The sequence below is a fragment of the Phascolarctos cinereus genome, unplaced genomic scaffold, assembly GCF_003287225.1.
Source record: "Phascolarctos cinereus isolate Bilbo 61053 unplaced genomic scaffold, phaCin_HiC Scaffold_1;HRSCAF=81, whole genome shotgun sequence".
Classification (NCBI taxonomy): domain Eukaryota; kingdom Metazoa; phylum Chordata; class Mammalia; order Diprotodontia; family Phascolarctidae; genus Phascolarctos; species Phascolarctos cinereus.
This window is the reverse complement of record NW_027555514.1, coordinates 208855442-208872592: the sequence shown is the minus strand read 5'-3', so window position 1 is coordinate 208872592 and position 17151 is coordinate 208855442. Positions and strand designations below refer to the sequence as shown.

General features: G+C 38.5%; 1 protein-coding gene across 9 annotated transcripts in view; it reads left to right on the top strand.

The window, feature by feature from the left end:
- PPFIBP1 (PPFIB scaffold protein 1) overlaps nucleotides 1-17151 on the top strand; it is a 205792-nt gene that overhangs the window by 119331 nt on the left and 69310 nt on the right. For 7 of the 9 annotated variants that reach the window (XM_020977167.2, XM_020977163.2, XM_020977164.2 and 4 more), the window contains 2 exons: nucleotides 3863-3967; nucleotides 6551-6756. In XM_020977167.2, the coding sequence (XP_020832826.1) occupies nucleotides 3904-3967; nucleotides 6551-6756 (270 nt within the window). In that variant the 5' untranslated portion in view covers nucleotides 3863-3903. The remainder of the gene's footprint in view (nucleotides 1-3862; nucleotides 3968-6550; nucleotides 6757-17151) is intronic. The other 2 variants (XM_020977165.2, XM_078156749.1) reach the window with 1 other exon arrangement.

The window sequence follows — 17151 nt, the reverse complement described above, 5'->3', positions numbered from 1 at the left end:
CAGCAAAGAGATGTGAGAATGCAGACTATATTCCAGGGCTGGAAAGCTTTTCCATTTGGCTGGAGTACAGATTACATAATGATGCTCTGAAAGCAGTAGGAGATGGGAGCCTACAGATCAGAAGACAGAAGAGCAATGGAGATAAAGATTTGAGAGCCATTTTTATAGAGGTGATGGTTGAAGCTGGGAGAGGTTATGGGATTTCCAAGGAAGAGAATGTAGAGAAAGAAGAAGAGAACAAAGGACAGAGCTCTGGCAAGCAACTACCTTGAAAGGACTGGGTAGGGGGAACCATTCCTGGAGTCATTAGAGAGGGAGGGAGAGAACAAGAGGTGTGTGATGTTTCTAACTTCAAGGAAAGAAGGAAGATCCACTCTGATGAAGTAATCAACAGGGTCAAAAACCATAGAGGGGTGAAGGAGATTAAGGCCTAGAAACAGATCATTGGATTTGATTACATCGATGACCTTAGAAAAAACAATTTCAGGGTCAGCTAGGTGGCACACTGGGCTGGAGTCAGGAGGACCTGAGTTCAAATGCGGCCTCAGGCACACAACACTTAGTAGCTGTGTGACCCTGGGCAAGTCACTTCACCCCATTGCCTAGCCAAAAAACAACCCCCCCCAAAAAAAAATAAAAAAGAAAAGAAAAACAGAAAGCAATTTCAGTGGAGTGGTTGAAGCTCAAATTGCAGTGGTTTAAGAGGGAAAATTGAGGCATTAGATATAGACAGTTGTTGGGGGGGGTTGTGTGTTTTACTGATACATTGTTGTTTTTTTTATACCACTGGCACTTCCCAATAACTATCACCACCCTCATAAATCTCTGCCAAGAAAGAAAGAAAAAAAGTTAAGAAAGAGCACCTCTTCCAGCTATGGTTAGTACACCACCTGTATACCAAGAGGAGGGAAGTGCATTCCGCCTTTAGTCCTCTAAAACCCTGATTAGGAAAACCAAAAATAAAACCCTGATCAGTCATTGCTTTCAATCTGCTTGCTAATTGTAGATGATTTTTCTAGAGATGTATCAGTGAAGGGGAATAAAGAGGGAGGCACAGCTGCTGGATGAGTTAGAATGTTCGGCACAGCACAGTTTTAAAATTGTGGAGAACTAGGCATGTTTGGGATGGTTGGGAAAGAACCCTGGGTGAAGGAGGGACTGAAAATGCATGAGACAGAAAGGAGATGTTGCCGAGAGCGAAATTCCAGGAGGAGATGGGAGGGGAAAGGATCCAAAAGCATAGGTAGCCTGAACCATCAAAATGGATCAGTAAGCAGCGGGCTGGGCCTAGAGTTGGGAAGACTGAGTTCAAATCCTACCGCAGACACTTACCAGCTCTATGACCCAGGGCAAGTCACTTCCCTCTGTCTGTACCAGTCTCCTCATCTGTAAAATAAGGACTGCAATAGCATCAACCTTGCAGGGTTGCTGTGAGTATGAAATGATACAGTATCTGCAAAGTATTTTGCAAACCCGAAGGCACCACATCAAGGTGCTAGCTATTAGACTTAGTGAGAAGTGTTCCTTCTTTTTTTTCTCCTGAGGCAATTGGAGTTAAGTAAGTTGCCCAGAGTCACATAGCTAGTGAGTGTGATGTGTCTGAGGCCACATTTGAACTCAGGTCCTCCTGACTCCAGGGCCGGTGCTCTAGCCACTGGACCACCTAGCTGCCCTGTTCCTCTTCTTTGAACAGAGGAAAGAAGAGAGAGGCTGATGGTCTTAAGGTTTGAGGAATAGGAGAAAGGAAATAAGGGAGTTCACAGCAGGTGAATTCATTCTTCTAAGTAAAGTAGAAGGTGAAGTTATTTGTTATAGATGTGGGGTAATGATACCATTGGTAGCAAGAAGTGAGGTTTGGCTTTTGGGAAAGGCTTCTTCCCCCAAAAAGGTAAAGTTTAGAGAAGGAAAGAATCGGAAGTATCAGTAACACTATGAACAAATGCTTTGTATCACTAATATTGAAAGAAATGTAGATGAAAACAACTCTAACGTTTCATCTCACAGCCATCAAATTGGCAAAGATAAACAAAGACAAATGGTCAAAGGTGGAGGGGCCATGGGAAGGCATGCACAGTAACAAACTGTTGTTGACGTGAATTGGTCTAACCATTCTGAAAATCAATTCGCAATTATGTGAGAAAAGACTATTCATATCCACATATATCCCAAGTTGGCCAGGGGAAAAGAGCTTTTTTTTTTTTTAACAAAGTATTCATAGCAGCTCTTTTTGTGGTAGCAGAAAACTGGAAGGAAAATGGATACCCATCAAGTGGAGAATGATTGAATTGTTGCACATAAATATAACGGAATATTATTACAGCCTAGGAAATGGTGATGTGAAGAATTCAGGGAAAATGTGGATGACTTGTTGAAGTAATGCAGTGAAGTAGACAAAATTAATATAAAAATATACGACTAAAATAATGCAAATGAAAATACCTAAAGATATCAGAACATAAAGTAAATGCACTGATCAATATTGATGAAACATACTACCTTCCCTTTTGTAGATGTGGTAAATTCTAGGTATGGAATTTTGTATACACTGTCAGATGCTTTTGCTGGTGCATTTTATCTTTCTGGGCTGCTTTTCTTTGTTACAAGGAAAGGTTCAGTGGGCAGAATTTTAGGGATAAAAGTTTGAAAATAACAGGGATATAAGAAATAGAAAAAAAATATTACTATAACATTTTTTTAAAAGAAAAGAGTCATTCCCCAGTAGGTGAATGGTCAAAAGCTATGCAGATATAGTTCTCAAAATAACTACAAACTGTTAAAAACCATATGAAAGAAAATTCCAAGTCAATACTAATAAAGGAAATGGAAATTGAAACAACTCTGAGGTTTTTCTTCACTCCAAGCAAACTGGAAAAGATGGCAAAAGATAAAGCCGGAGTGCTTGTGGAAAAACAGGCACATAGTGCATAAGTGTTGGAATTGTGAATTTGTACAACCATTCCGGAAAACAATTTGGAATTATGCAAATAATGTTATTCAGCCATTCATACCTTTGACTCACAGATTCCACTACTAGGCATATACCTTGACAAAAAGTTCTCAATAATTTTTAAAGTACTAAGGGGTCCTCAGACTAGAATGTTTGAGAGCTGATGCCCTGAAACAGGGGTGGTCAAATCAATGCCGATCCCAGGCAGAAGGACAAATCCTAATCACCTGTTTTTAGACTGCCTTAGAGCTACACATGGTTTTTACATTTTAAAATTAAGTTTTTAAAATGTAAAATTCCAGGTGGTTGAGTGTATTTTGGACCTTGGGCTAGGCCATAGATTGTGGATTCTTGCCCTAAAATGTTAGAAAGGCTTAATCGTTCTATATGTTTATCAGTATGGGACTACACCCACAGAAAGGAATTACCAACTAGATTGAGATGTTGTGCATAGCCTAGTGGATAAAGTGATGGACTTGGAGTGAAGAAGACCCAAATTCAGATTCTCTTGCAGACCTAGACTCTGTGTGACCCTGGCAAGTCATTTAACCTTTTCCAGCGTTAGTTTCCTTATCTGGAAAATGGAACAATAGTAGCTTCTACTTCACAGCACTAGGATGGGGCTTAAATGGGATAATATATGTAAAGCAGTTTCCTCACCTTACAGTAACCTAAATATCAAGTATTACTAGTAGAGTAATAGTAGTAGTACTATCTATGTCTCCTTCTGATTCTGAGCATAATACTTTTAAAAATAATATGTGGTCTTTAATATCTGTTGAATGACTAAGTGAATAAATGATGTCCCGACTTTACCCTTAGCATGGGACACTGAAAACTGAAATCATAATTTGCCAAGTAGGAGTTGATACTTTTCTGAGTGTAGTTAATAAACCCATCATTTTTTTGTTTCAGATCCAGGTTGTGACCTCACTCTCCACTTGAGGAACTAGAAAATGATGAGCGATGCCAGCGATATGCTGGCAGCTGCTTTGGAGCAGATGGATGGTATCATAGCAGGTCAGATCAATCTCTAGCTTCTAACATCCAAACTCAGTGCTTAAATGTTCCTGTGAAGGAGATCATACTGGTTTGATCCATTTCACCACAACCTCATAGCAGCTGGTCTTGTACATATCACCTCCATTTGCTAAATCTCAGTTTCCCCATTTATATATATCCATTCCTTTCTTGCTCCCAAATCCTATGATGGCTTGATTGACCATTGTAATGTAGTGTCCAGTTGTGGGTACCACATTTTAAGAAGGATTTTGGCAAACTGTAAGGGGTGCTTGGAGGAGGGCAGGCACAATGGTGAAATGCCTAAGAGAGCCATGTCCTATGAGAAACAGTTAAAGGAAACGGGCATGTTTGCTCTGTAGAAGAGAAGACTTAAGGGGAAGAAGGGATGTGGTAACTGCCTTGGAACATTTGAAGGGCTATCATTTGGAAGAGGGATTAGACTTAGACTTAGTTCTAGACTGGAATAATGATTGATTCTTAGATTTTTTTGGTCTCAGGGCCCCTTTACACTTTTAAAAATTATTGAGGATCTCCCCTAACCAAAGAGCTTTTGTTTATGTGGGCTATATCTACCTATATTTTTGTCATTAGAGAAAAAAATTAAAATGTATTATATATATTATCTATACATTTTATATGTATACATTATATGCAATATGTATTGTATATAATGTATTATTATAATGATAGTTTTGACCTCAGGAAGTCCCAGAGCTCCCAAAATCATGCTTTGAGAACCACTGTTTTAGAGGATAGTTCCAGAATCAGTAGATAAAAAGTAAGAGAAGATAAATTTGAGATCAAATATAACAGTGATAATCACTCACATTTCTCCAATGTTACATTCTCACAGTCCTATAAAGCAGGCAGTATGAACATTCTTCTTCTTTTTTTTTGCGGGGGGTGGGGTGGGGTGTTGAGGCAGTCAGGGTTAAGTGACTTGCCCAGGGTCACAAAGCTAATAAGTGTCAGATGTCTGAGGCTGGAATTGAACTCAGGTACTCCTGACTCCAGAGCGCATGCTCTATCCATATTATGCTTTTATATATGAAAAAAAGAAAAACCCCAAACCAAAAAGGTTCAGTCCCTGGCCCTGAGTTATAGAAGTAGTTATTATTGGAACGGGGGTACAAACTCAGTTCTTTTATTTCTAAGACCAGTATTCTCTTTATTACATCATGTTTCCCCCAAGTTCAGTTGGACTTCTTTATGGAATCTCTATTCTGTAATTTTGGTATCTGTCTTTGGGGCTGTTTTGCCTCAGAAGTTATTTAGTGATGTTACCATTCCAATACTGTACATATTTTCCCCCCAGCAGATGCCAAATGTTCTTGCTTCATAAAATTTCTTCCTTCTGGTGTATCTGGGTCAAAATGTGTGTATTGCACAGCATCTCCAATCCAGGCCAGGCCTTCATTTTTCTTACTCTCTACTAGTGAGGAAACAATATAAAAATGCATTAACTCAGGGTAAATCTTTTTGGTGGTGAGCTTTTAGCTCTGCAGATGCTCCAGGTAAACTATATCCAAAACACCCCCCTCATCCACTAGTTTAATGATCCTGTTCCCCCCAAAATCAGAGGGGCAGCTAGGTGGCACAGTGGATAGAGCACCGGCCCTGAAGTCAGGAAAGCCTGGGTTCAGATCTGGCCTCAGACCAAACATTTGACACTTACTAGCTGTGTGACCCTGGGCAAGTCACTTGGCCCCAATTGCCTAAAATAAATAAATAAATAAAATCAGATCAGTTTGGCGTGGCTTGTTCTTTATAAAGATATGATGATTCTTTGTAATTACTGCTTTCCTATCTAGATACTCAGCAATCATCTCTTGACTGATTGATCTGATCTAGAATTTGACCAGGAATTGAAGTTAAGGTCACTGTCCTCAATTCTGTAGGCTTTGTTCTCTAACTTTTTTGAGGTTAGAAGGGCTACATTGAGGCAACATTTGCCCCAGTCTTATGAACCACTGTTTTAGAGGATAGTTCTGGTTTTCCATGATCTTTCAAATATTACTGACAGTTTCTTACTCTGTCCTTATTTATCATAAGTGTCTGTTCAGTGTAGTAATTTTATAAATAACTTAGCTAGTTGGGATTTATAGGAAAGTAGATGTTTACTTGATATGAGGAAAAATTTCCCAGCAATTAATGTTCATTGGGGCTGTAGTGGAATGGACTCTCCTGATAGATAAATTCCCCAGCAGTGAAAGTATTAAAGTCAAGACTTGATAACTACTTATTGAGTCTGTGGAATGGAGATTTCTGTATCACATTGAGAATAGATAAATGATATATAGATAGATGATAGATGACATATCGATGAACTCTGAGGTCTTTTCCAACTCTGACATTTATAATGTCATTATCTTGTCAAGAATTTGTTACTTGTAAACTCCTCGTATAGGGGAGTTGGGCATCATGTGGTAGTATTGATAGGTTATAATCACTCTAGCTCATGAATTTCTTAACAACTCTGATAAAATGGTTTCCTAGCAAGGCCATAAATATAGCTTTTCTTTCGGCTTTTTCAGAGCTGGATTTATGTAAACTTCATTGCTTTCATTTCACTTTTTCTAGGTTCTAAGGCCTTGGAATATTCCAATGGGATTTTTGATTGTCAGTCTCCAACCTCTCCATTCATGGGAAGCTTGCGAGCCTTGCATCTGGTGGAAGATCTTCGTGGCTTGTTAGAGATGATGGAAACAGATGAGAAGGAAGGATTGAGATGTCAAGTCCCTGACTCAACAGCAGAAACTCTGATTGAATGGCTTCAGAGTCAAATGGTAGGCTAGTTGTATTTTGATTTGGAATCTTCTATGACATTGGTAATGAGAAAGTTGGCTAATTTCATTTTGAAATTTTCATTTTGTTTAGCAAACTCCGTATGTTATTTTCCCACTACTTAGCAGAGTCTCTGAGTCTCACTTACCTAAAATAATTTATCATTTTAATAGCTGCATTTCATTAATACCAACAAGCTATTAGATCTCATATATGAAATGCCAGTTTTATATATGAGTGACCAGTGACCAGACTCTAGCAGAGTTGCCTTTTTTTTTTTTTGAGTAGCTTTCTTTTTGTTGTGTTGTTGTTATATACATCTTGAGGAGTGAATAGTTCCTTCAGGGCAGGAAATCCCATCTTATGCTTGTTTCTCCTTTATAAATATTGTTCATTAAATTATTTGTAGATTGGTTATATCAAGAACTATTTGTTATGTCCATTAGCAATTAATGTAAAGCATGAAATGAGCACATGTTTTTTAATCAATGTATCAATTTTTATTTTATTGTAAATGCCATTTAGTGCTATGTGAGAATTATTAAAATTATGAGCTAAATATTACTATACTTGGAGTTGAACTAAGTCACTATTTCCCAGCATTGTACAGAGCAGACCAGCAAAATGTCTCAATTCCTTGGGAACTTCCTCATTTTGACTCAGTTGCCCTTAGCAGCTTTGGAGGTAGGGCTGAGAAGTGTGGGGGAAAGAGGCAGCCCCAGCTGGGAGAGACAGGACTCATGGAGAAGAAAGAGATTGGAATCTATTTGATACTATTTGAGAAGGTAAGGAATTTTGAGAGTGAAAAATTTGGGAACAAGTAAATATCTGCTAAAAGGCAGTGTATGTTAGAAGATTTATGGTCAGGAAACACTAGCTTAGAAATGTTTCATCAAAGGTTATTTCTAAGCACTATTGCCATGTACCAGTGAACCTGCTACGGTCTCAATGTCTGTCAAACATCCAAGTTGCAAAGAACCCAAGAGAAATATAAATCAGAATAGAAGAGATATGTGGCATTTACTTTTTTCGACATTGGAAGGCTTCCTAAAAGACTTGATTTTTAAATATCAAAAAGGTGAATGTACTGGAGGCCACAGCCTTTCTGGTGCGGCTGAATCAGGAAGGGGAATGGTGGTCTGGCTTATGACCACATTTGCACATCAACACAGGACAGGAAATCCATATGATCACATTGCAATGATATGTCAACCTGGCCATGAGTCAGTTTTTCTCCTCTTTTCCACTCAGTGATGTCACCAAGGCTGTGGGCTTTAGCAGGACTAACTGTCCTTGAGATGATGTTGTTTACATGAAATGTAACTAAAACTGTGTACAGAATTGGGAGTTTCATTTGACCCTCAGGGTTCAAAAAAACCTCGAACTATTTTAATTTCCACAGTAACAGTATATATTGCTGCTGCGTTATGTTTATTATGAGTTGTGATGATTAAAATGCCAGCTAGCTTCTGTTAAGTCTTATAACTGTATTTTCCATTCCCTTTCCACCATTACCTGTGAACAGAAAACACTGAATTCAAACTCTTTTTTAAAAAATTTTTTCCATATGCTTTTGAGTTGAAAATTTTTCTCCTTCTTCCTCCCCCCACCCTCCCCAAGACTGCACACAATCTGATACAGGCTTGACATTTACATACCCATTAAACATAATTTCACATCAGTGAAGTTGTAAGTACAAATTAAAACCAATAGGAGGAACCATCAGAAAGATGAAACAAAACTCAACAGAAGGTAAAAATAAGTGATAGCGATTTGACTTCCATAGTTCTTTCTTTGGATGTGGACAGCATTTTCCGTCCTGAGGCCTCTGGAGATGTCTTAGATCTTCATAATGCTGAGAAGGGTTCAGTTTAACAATCTTAGTCATTGCATACCGTGGCTGTTGTTGTGTACAAAGTCCTCTTGGTTCTGCTCACTTCACTCAGCATCAGACCATACAAGTCTTTCCAGGTTTTTCTGAAGTCAGCCTGTTCATCATTTCTTATAGCACAATAGTATTCCATTACATTCATATACCACAACTTGCTCAGCCATTCCCCAATTGATGGGCATCCTCTCCATTTCCAATTCTTTGCCACCACAAAAAGAGCTGCTATGAATATTTTTGTACATGTGGGTCCTTTTCCCATTTGTTTGATCTCTTTGGGATATAGCCCTAGAAGTGCTATTGCTGGATCAAAGGGTATGCACATTTTTGTAGCCCTTTGGGCATAGTTCCAAATTGTTCTCCAAAATGGTTGGATCATTTCACAACTCCACCAACAATGTATTAGCATTCCAATTTTCCCACATCTCCAACATTTATCATTTTCCTGTTTTGTCATGTTGGCCAATCTGATAGGTGTGATGTGGTACCTCAGAGTTGTTTTGGTTTGCATTTCTCTAATCAATAATGATTTAGAGCATTTTTTCATATGACTATAGATGGCTTTAATTTCTTCATCTGAGAACTGTCTGTTCATATCCTTTGACCATTTATCAATTGGGGAATGGCTTGTTCTTATAAATTTGTCTTAATTCTCTATATATTTTAGAAATGAGGCCTTTATCAGAGAGACTGGTTGTAAAAATTCTTTCCCAATTTTCTACCTTCCTTCTAATCTTAGTTGCATTGGCTTTGTTTGTGCAAAAACTTTTCAATTTAATGTAATCAAAATTATCCATTTTGCTTTTCATAATGTTCTCTATCTCCTGTTTGGTCATGAATTCTTCTTTCTCCATAGATCTGATAGGTAAACTATTCTTTGTTCTCCCAGTTTACTTATGGTATCAGCCTTTATATCTAAGTCCTGAACCCATTTTGACTTTATTTTGGTATATGGTGTGAGATTTGGGTCTATGCCTAGTTTCTGCCATACTCTTTTCCAGTTTTCCCAGCAGTTTTTTTCAAAGAGTGGGTTCTTATCCCAGAATCTGGGGTCTTTGGGTTTATCAAATAATAGATTACTATAGTCATTGACTACTGTGTCTTGCATATTTAACCTATTCCACTGATCCACCTCCCTATTTCTTAGCCAGTACCAAGCAGTTTTGATGATTGCTGCTTTATAATACAATTTAAGATCTGGAATTGCTAGGCCACCTTCCCCTGCATTTCTTTTCATTAGTTCCTTTGATATTCTGGACCTTTTGTTTTTCCAAATGAATCTTGTTATTATTTTTTCTAACTCTATAAAATAATTTTTTGGTAGTTTGATTGGTATGGCACTGAATAAGTAAATGAGCTTAGGTAGGATTGTCATTTTTATTATATTAGCTGCCTACCCATGAGCAACTGATGTTTTTCCAGTTATTTAGATCTGATTTTATTTGTGTGAAAAGTGATTTGTAATTGTGTTCATAGAGTTCCTGGGTTTGTTTTGGGAGATAGACTCCTAAATATTTTATAATGTCTACAGTGAATTCAAACTATTTTGATGGTGGATGGTATAGCCATACAACCTTGATCCAATGATCCTTATTCTTTACTGAACATTCAAGTCTTTGAATGAAACAGGTTGATTAAGCGACTTATTTTTGTTAAAGTTTCCTGAAAGCATTATCAATCTACTACCAAACTCCTTGTCAATCATCCCATCTGCCAATATGCCCAGCATGTTTTTATATAGAACATTTACCAGCCTAACATGAATATCAAGCAGCTAATAGGTATGACTCAAAGAGTTCTGTAGTGTTCTCTGATTCCAAAAAAGCCGTATCACCACACCCAGCATTCTTAGCATGTCACACTGAAATTGGACATTTGTCTGTTATTACAGCACATGCCATTTGTGGGCCCCAAGTTGTTTACTTGTCTGATTCCTCATAGAAATCTAATACCTGATAATTTTTACCTCAAACTCAAGCATGTTAAATTTAGGTTTAGGAAACCTAGAATGATTATATAAAATTTTAGAGTAGTTAGACTCACTATGATTTAGATAATTCTCCCTTGTTCCTATTATTACTGGTTGTATGATTTTGGGAAATTCTACCCAATCTATCCCACAATTTCTTTGTCAGTAAAATGAGGCTAACACTCTTTATGCCCCATTGGTATATGTTTTGGGGATATATAAGAACTTTCTAAAAGTACTCGGAACATCTTAGAAGAAGACTGTATTAATTCTAGAAAATGTTACTTTAAAAGTAAACTGACATTTAAAGTGTGTTTTAGATATTTTGTTATTTTCTCTATCACAAGAATAATTACTATTTACTGGTAATGACTGGTACTAACATGTTGATATAATTATTTTAAAAGATAGCTATCAACAGTCATGGGAAATATGGCTTATTAGGCATTAGGAGGAGGCTGTCAGACTTCATCAATGTGGGGAATTCCCTCCTGTGGAAAATCCCTCCATCTATGCACAGCAGCGACTCTTCTCTAACTTGTAGTCTCAGAGAGTTACCTGGGGAAACTGAGAAGTTGAATGACTTGCACCAAAGCACACAGCTAATATATGACAGTATTAAAACTTGAAACCAGATCCTTCTGATTCCAAGGCTAGCCCTTCTCCACTATGCCATGCTGCATCTTAGGTATACTCTGTAAGGCCATAAGTAGACATACCATACAATGTGAGATCTTCAGTGGTTAATTTGCAAATTGGATCTGGAAACTGATTATTTTCCTAATCCTTATTCAAAAGTGAGTTTTCTGCCAACACTTACATATTCTATAGCAATCCCTTAATTCATAACAAAAATTACTACCCCTTGGTTCTTTTAAATTTCTTCTTTTTTTTTGCCCTTCTTTCCATAAAAAGGATTTCTCTCACTTTCTTCATTATCTGTCTTCTCTTTCTGTTTACTTTAGACCCTCATTCTCTGGTTCATGACTCCTATAATCATCTGATCTCTTTCTTTTCTCTATATTCTTTATACAATCAAAGCTTGTGAGGTATCCATTCTAGGCTCTCCTTTCTAGGCACTTTTTGTCACTGCCTTTCAGGGCTTACCCATGGATTCCACTTTTCCATTGTGCCTCACTTTCAGAACAGTGCCAATTATTGTAAATGTGGAAGAGGTTACTATCCCATCGTAGACTCCCTTCCCCCACCATTGATCTATACCCCCCTCTTGTTGAACTTTTTTCTACATTTGCTTGGAAATATCTTTGTGTCCATGTTTTCCCACTCTTCCAAGTGCTGGTTGCCCCCAGGGGTTGCAACTTCCCCTTTCCCAGAACAAGAAGAGTTTTCCAGCACCAAATCACACAGGCCTAATCCAGTGCAAGCTCCTCGTCTCCCTTCACCCAGAGGAGCATTCATCAATGGAAACTTCTTCCAGTTTGAAAGTAAGGCCTTCTTTCTTCCTCTGTCCCTTTACAATATTTTCCCCTTCATCTTCCACCACTACCCTGTAGGCTCTTTTCTTTCTGAGACCACAGAGCTCACCTTCCCTTCATTACTAGCCCTTCATTTCACCTAGCATCTAACACACTGCTCTCTATCCTCCTGCTCCCTTCTCCTTCCTTTTCATGTACCTTCTCAGGTTGTAATGTGGTCCCATAAAAGAGGATGGGTATCACCAGGCACTATCCATAATATCTCCATCTACGTCTTCACCATCACCTCTACTGGATTTCTGCTTTCACCCCATTTCTTTATATGTTTAGAAACAAGTTTCCCTTTGTCACGTTGTTGCTGTTGCTATACCTTGTCTCCTGCATTTATTCACTCCTGCATTTCCTCTTCCCTTGAATTGCCCCCTTGATTCTTGTAAGTTTGTCTAATTGTGAATGACATAATAGAATTGGATTCTCGTTTTGTTTTAAAAGGCAGTATTATTTCATGGAAATATGCTTTAAATGGTGTAAAATTAAGAATTCTACTTAATTTCCCTCTATGGGTTCATAAAAGCATCTTTTGTCCTATCATGGTATATGTAGGAATTCCTTATGAGTCGTTGACAGACTAGAGCTGATGGGGGCGGGGCCCAAGCCAAGATCTTCGCCCTTTACCCCAAAGGGAATCTGACTCACAGGCCCCAGACCCTCATCTTCCTTTGAAAGCCTTAGGCTTACCTTTTAATCTTATTCAGATGTGCCCTAAAAGAATCTGGCTCCATCTGGCTCCCTTTTGTCTATAGGCCCCAGAAAGGCCTTCTCTGGTCTCAAACTGTTCCTTATCTCCCCTTATCTCCTTTTGAAAGTCCTAGCCCCACCTTGATTTTGTGCAGATGTCTTTCAAACTTCTGCCTTCCTGTTCCCTCATTAGACCTCCCCAATTAGAATTCTTACCCTTTTCCCAACCCCCTTCTCTGGCCACCCAAAGTTACTTTAGTATTTAAGATCCACCTTGGCCCTCATTCAGATGCTGAGAATCTCAGGCCCCCAAGGCTGACTCTCATGCCTACTTGTCTTTCCGGGCGTCACCTGGTCTATGTGATTTATCACTAATAAACTTCCTCTGGCTGAAGAAGATTTGAGTTGAATTCATTGAGCAGGGCCCGGTACCGCGATCTTGGGGTTCCAGCACCCCAAAAGCCCTAGACCTCTTCAGAGCCACTAGAACAGATGTTGATGGCAATGAATGGTTCATACCAGCAGTGTAGCCACTATATGCACTCTGTAATGAGACTATTAGTCTTGTCTTTGTATTGTTCTCAGGATCCACAATGCCTTCTTTCTGCATTCAATATGCACATTCTGTTCTTTTGAAAAACAGTCTTATCTGGCCTTCCAAATGAGAATGAATCCTCTCTTGGCCTGTCCTTGGTCTGATCTATAGCTGTCCTTGGTTATTATGGAGTAGCAGGCATCCCAAGTTGTTTATCTATAGAGGTGATGATGAATCTTCCTACATCCTTCAGCTTTCTAAAAAGGAAGATAATTTCCTCAGAGTATTAGAAATAAGATAAGAAATCTTTCCTGCTAACTGCATTTGAAGAAGTTAGTGGTGAACCAGATGGCTTGTCTTTTTAAACAGATAAATACGATGAAAGCTATTTTTAAAATATCATGTTTGAGAGTTTGTGGGAGTGTGATTTATTGGCCTTGAATATATGCTTATTTAATCAAGAATTAACCATCTTCAAAGAGATCATTTTAATTACTTGAATTTCCCTTCTATTTAAAACTATTCTATTAATTTTTTTCATATTAAGTTGTTTTGCAGAGAGAAAGCCTATTTATTGAGTAAAAAAGGACATTAGCTTTATTTGTATACCAGAGCAATTTTTAAAAAGATGAGTAGTATCATCAATTTCAGAAACTTATGTTTGAATAGAAGTGTCAGTATATCCTTTTTAGAGGCCGGGTTCACTGCCTCAGTTAAAAAAATTCTTTTGAAACTCTTAGGAGGCTGGGAATAAAAATTCCTGTTCCAAATGCCTTGAAGTTCTTTTTGTATGACCTTCTTGATTCAACTGATAAAAATGGAAGTCTATGCTTTCATGTAACATTTCAGTAAAGACATTCCAGCCTGAATGATTTCATCGACCTTTATGCCATCAAGAGAATATAACCATCCCACCACATGCAAGAATCATCTTTTCCATATTTCTTCCTTTTGCTCTGCTCAAGGCTACCATGGCTTTTGCAATATAATAGAAATTCTTAACCTTCTTGTGTCATGATGGTCTGGGGAAACTACTGACCCCTTCTCAAAATGCTGTTTTTTTGAAATTTATGATCAAAGAAAATGCTAAATTTTATAAGTGAGTATATAAAATAAAGATGGTTATTTTTTCCTTGTCCAAATTCTCAATCCTCCTGGGCCTCAAAGAGTGCCCACACTAAGAATTCCTAACCTAAAGAAAATGGGCTTTGGGAAAGTGCTCATACTCTACTGAATTACACTCTCCAAAAAACAGAATGGGGGAAAAAAATCTAGCATTTTTATCATTTCTCATCCTAGTAAGGAAAATGGTAGATTTTAGTTATGATGAAAGCTATCTTACTGGTGAAGAATGTAAAAATCAACCCACAATATGTTCAGGAAGACAAGGAGGAGCAAATTCAACATTTAGAACAAATTCCTAATACTTATTAATAAAACCAATTGTAAGAATTAAAATCTCACTTATTTTTGGTGATTTCTAACTGGAGTGTTTCCATACTTAAGGCAAACCCCTCATTAGATTCACCCTTGTTTCCTCCCATAAAATTGGTTTCCTCTTTCCCACTTGGGATGTTTGGTCTCTAGCTAACTAATGTTGTTACTTTAAGAGACTTTGTATCATGAGCAACTTCAAAAGTTAAATGGAAAATTATTAAAACTAAGAACATGTTATATAAAGGATATTAAACTTTAAGGCTGAACTGATTCTGTCTAGCTTGTAGGCTTGTACTACTCTTTTAGAAACAAGAATTTCTCATATGGTTTAAAAAAAAGCTCTTTATCAATAAAGTATTTAATATAATAATGAATAGTAAAAGTAGGGTTTTTTGTGTAATGTTTGAATGTTAATAGATAACTAGTAGGTGCTTTTAATATGAGTAAATAAAAGGTAATTACTTAGGCTTATAGACACAGAGCTAGAGCTAGCTATTTAATCCAGCCCCCTTGTTTTACAGATGAGGAAGCTGAAGGCCAAGGAGGTTCATTGACTTGTTCAAGGTCAAACAACTAGAAGTAAGCACCAGAAGTGAGATTTGAATCTAGGGCATCTAACTCCAGAGCCACAGCCTTTTCTTCTAGTCCACACTGCTTCCTTCACTTTTAGAGATGAAGTGCCTTCTATGTGCCAGGCTTTAAGCTCAGCATTCTTGATACAAAGAGTCTCTGATCTTACAGAGCTCCCAATCTTATGCAGAAGACAATAAGCAAACCAACTATATTCAGGATCAGTAGGAAATAATCAACAGAGGGATGGCACTAGAATTAAGAGGGACTGGGAAAGGCTTCCTTTAGAAGGTGGGATTTTAGCTGTTTTTGAAGGAAAACATAAAAGCTTGGAGGTGGCGGGGTCGGGGAGGGGGTGAGTGGGGAGGGAGGGGAGGAAACAGCATTCCAGGCATAGGGGATAGCCAGAGAAAATGCCCTGATAGAATGTTGTTAGAGGAATAGCAAGGCCAGTGTCATTGTATTGAAGAGTATGAGGGAGAAGAATACATAGTGGAGGTGGGGATTGTAAGGTGTTAAAGACTAGGAGGGGAGGGGCTTGTTATAACGGGCTTTGAATGCCAGGTAGATGATTTAGATCATGCAGGTGAGTAGGAGCCTCCATATTTATTGATTTGGGGTGGGGGTGGGGAGTGAGGTGGTATGGTCTAACTGAAGAGGTCTAGGGGTTTTGGGGTGCTGGGACCTCAAGATCGCGGTACCGGGCCCTGCCTGAAAGAATTCAACTCAAATCTTCAGCCAGAGGAAAAGTTTATTGGTGGCAAAACTTATAGGCCGGGTGACACCCGTAAGGACAGGCGGGCATGAGAAAGGCTCTGCCTTTGGGGCACGAGAGATTGTCAGCGGGGTGACGCCTGTAAAGATGAGTGGGCATGAGAGGTCCTCAGCCTTGTAGGCCTGAGATTTCTCAGCCTCGAATGAGGGCCAGGGTAGATCTTATATACTTTGGGTGACCAGGGAAGGGTCTGGGAAAATGGTCTGGGCAAAAGGTCTGGGTGAGAATTCCCAGAGACTGGAATGTCTAAGAGATTGAATAGACAATGGGAATAGATAATGAAGGAACTGAAAGGTATCTGAATGAAATTAAAAGGTAGGCTAAGGTTTTCAAAGGCAGATGAGGGGCTGGGGCCTGTACACAAAAGGGGAGCCAGATTCCCTTTAGGGCAAGGGGCAAAGACCTCGGCTTGGGCCACACCCCATCATGACCATCACTTTATGGAAATAATTTTATGGAGAATGAACTGGAGTAGGGAGAGAGCAGAGCCACCAGTGGCCTATCCCTTTGAATCTTAGCTCTGCAATTCCCTACATACTTTAGGCAAGTCATTTCCCTTCTCTGGACCTCAGATTCCCCACTTTTAAAATAAGGAAGTTGGACTAGTGCTCTTTAATCAAACAATCAATCAGTCAGTCAATCAATTAATTTCTAAATACTCCATCCTCTGTAAATTTTCCTAAAGTGGTAGTTGGACCACATCACTCCTTGATCAAAAAATTCCATTGACTCTATCATCTCCATGATCAAAATCCTCTGTTTGGCATTCAAAGCCCTTCATGACATATCCCCTCTTTCCAGTCTTCTTACACCATACATCCAAAAAATACTAGCTATATTTAATAAATCAGTATGAATACTGGAGGGTTAGAGTTATGACCTCATAGTGGACCCAGCTCCTGACATAAATGACTAGATTTTCATATTCTCAGTTTGCCTCTGCTGATTACTTATTTTATAACATAAGTTATTTCACCTTTCTGAGACTTTTTTTGTTTAAATCGGAGATTCTCTGGCCAGCCTGTTTGTGTACTTAAAATTCTTATATA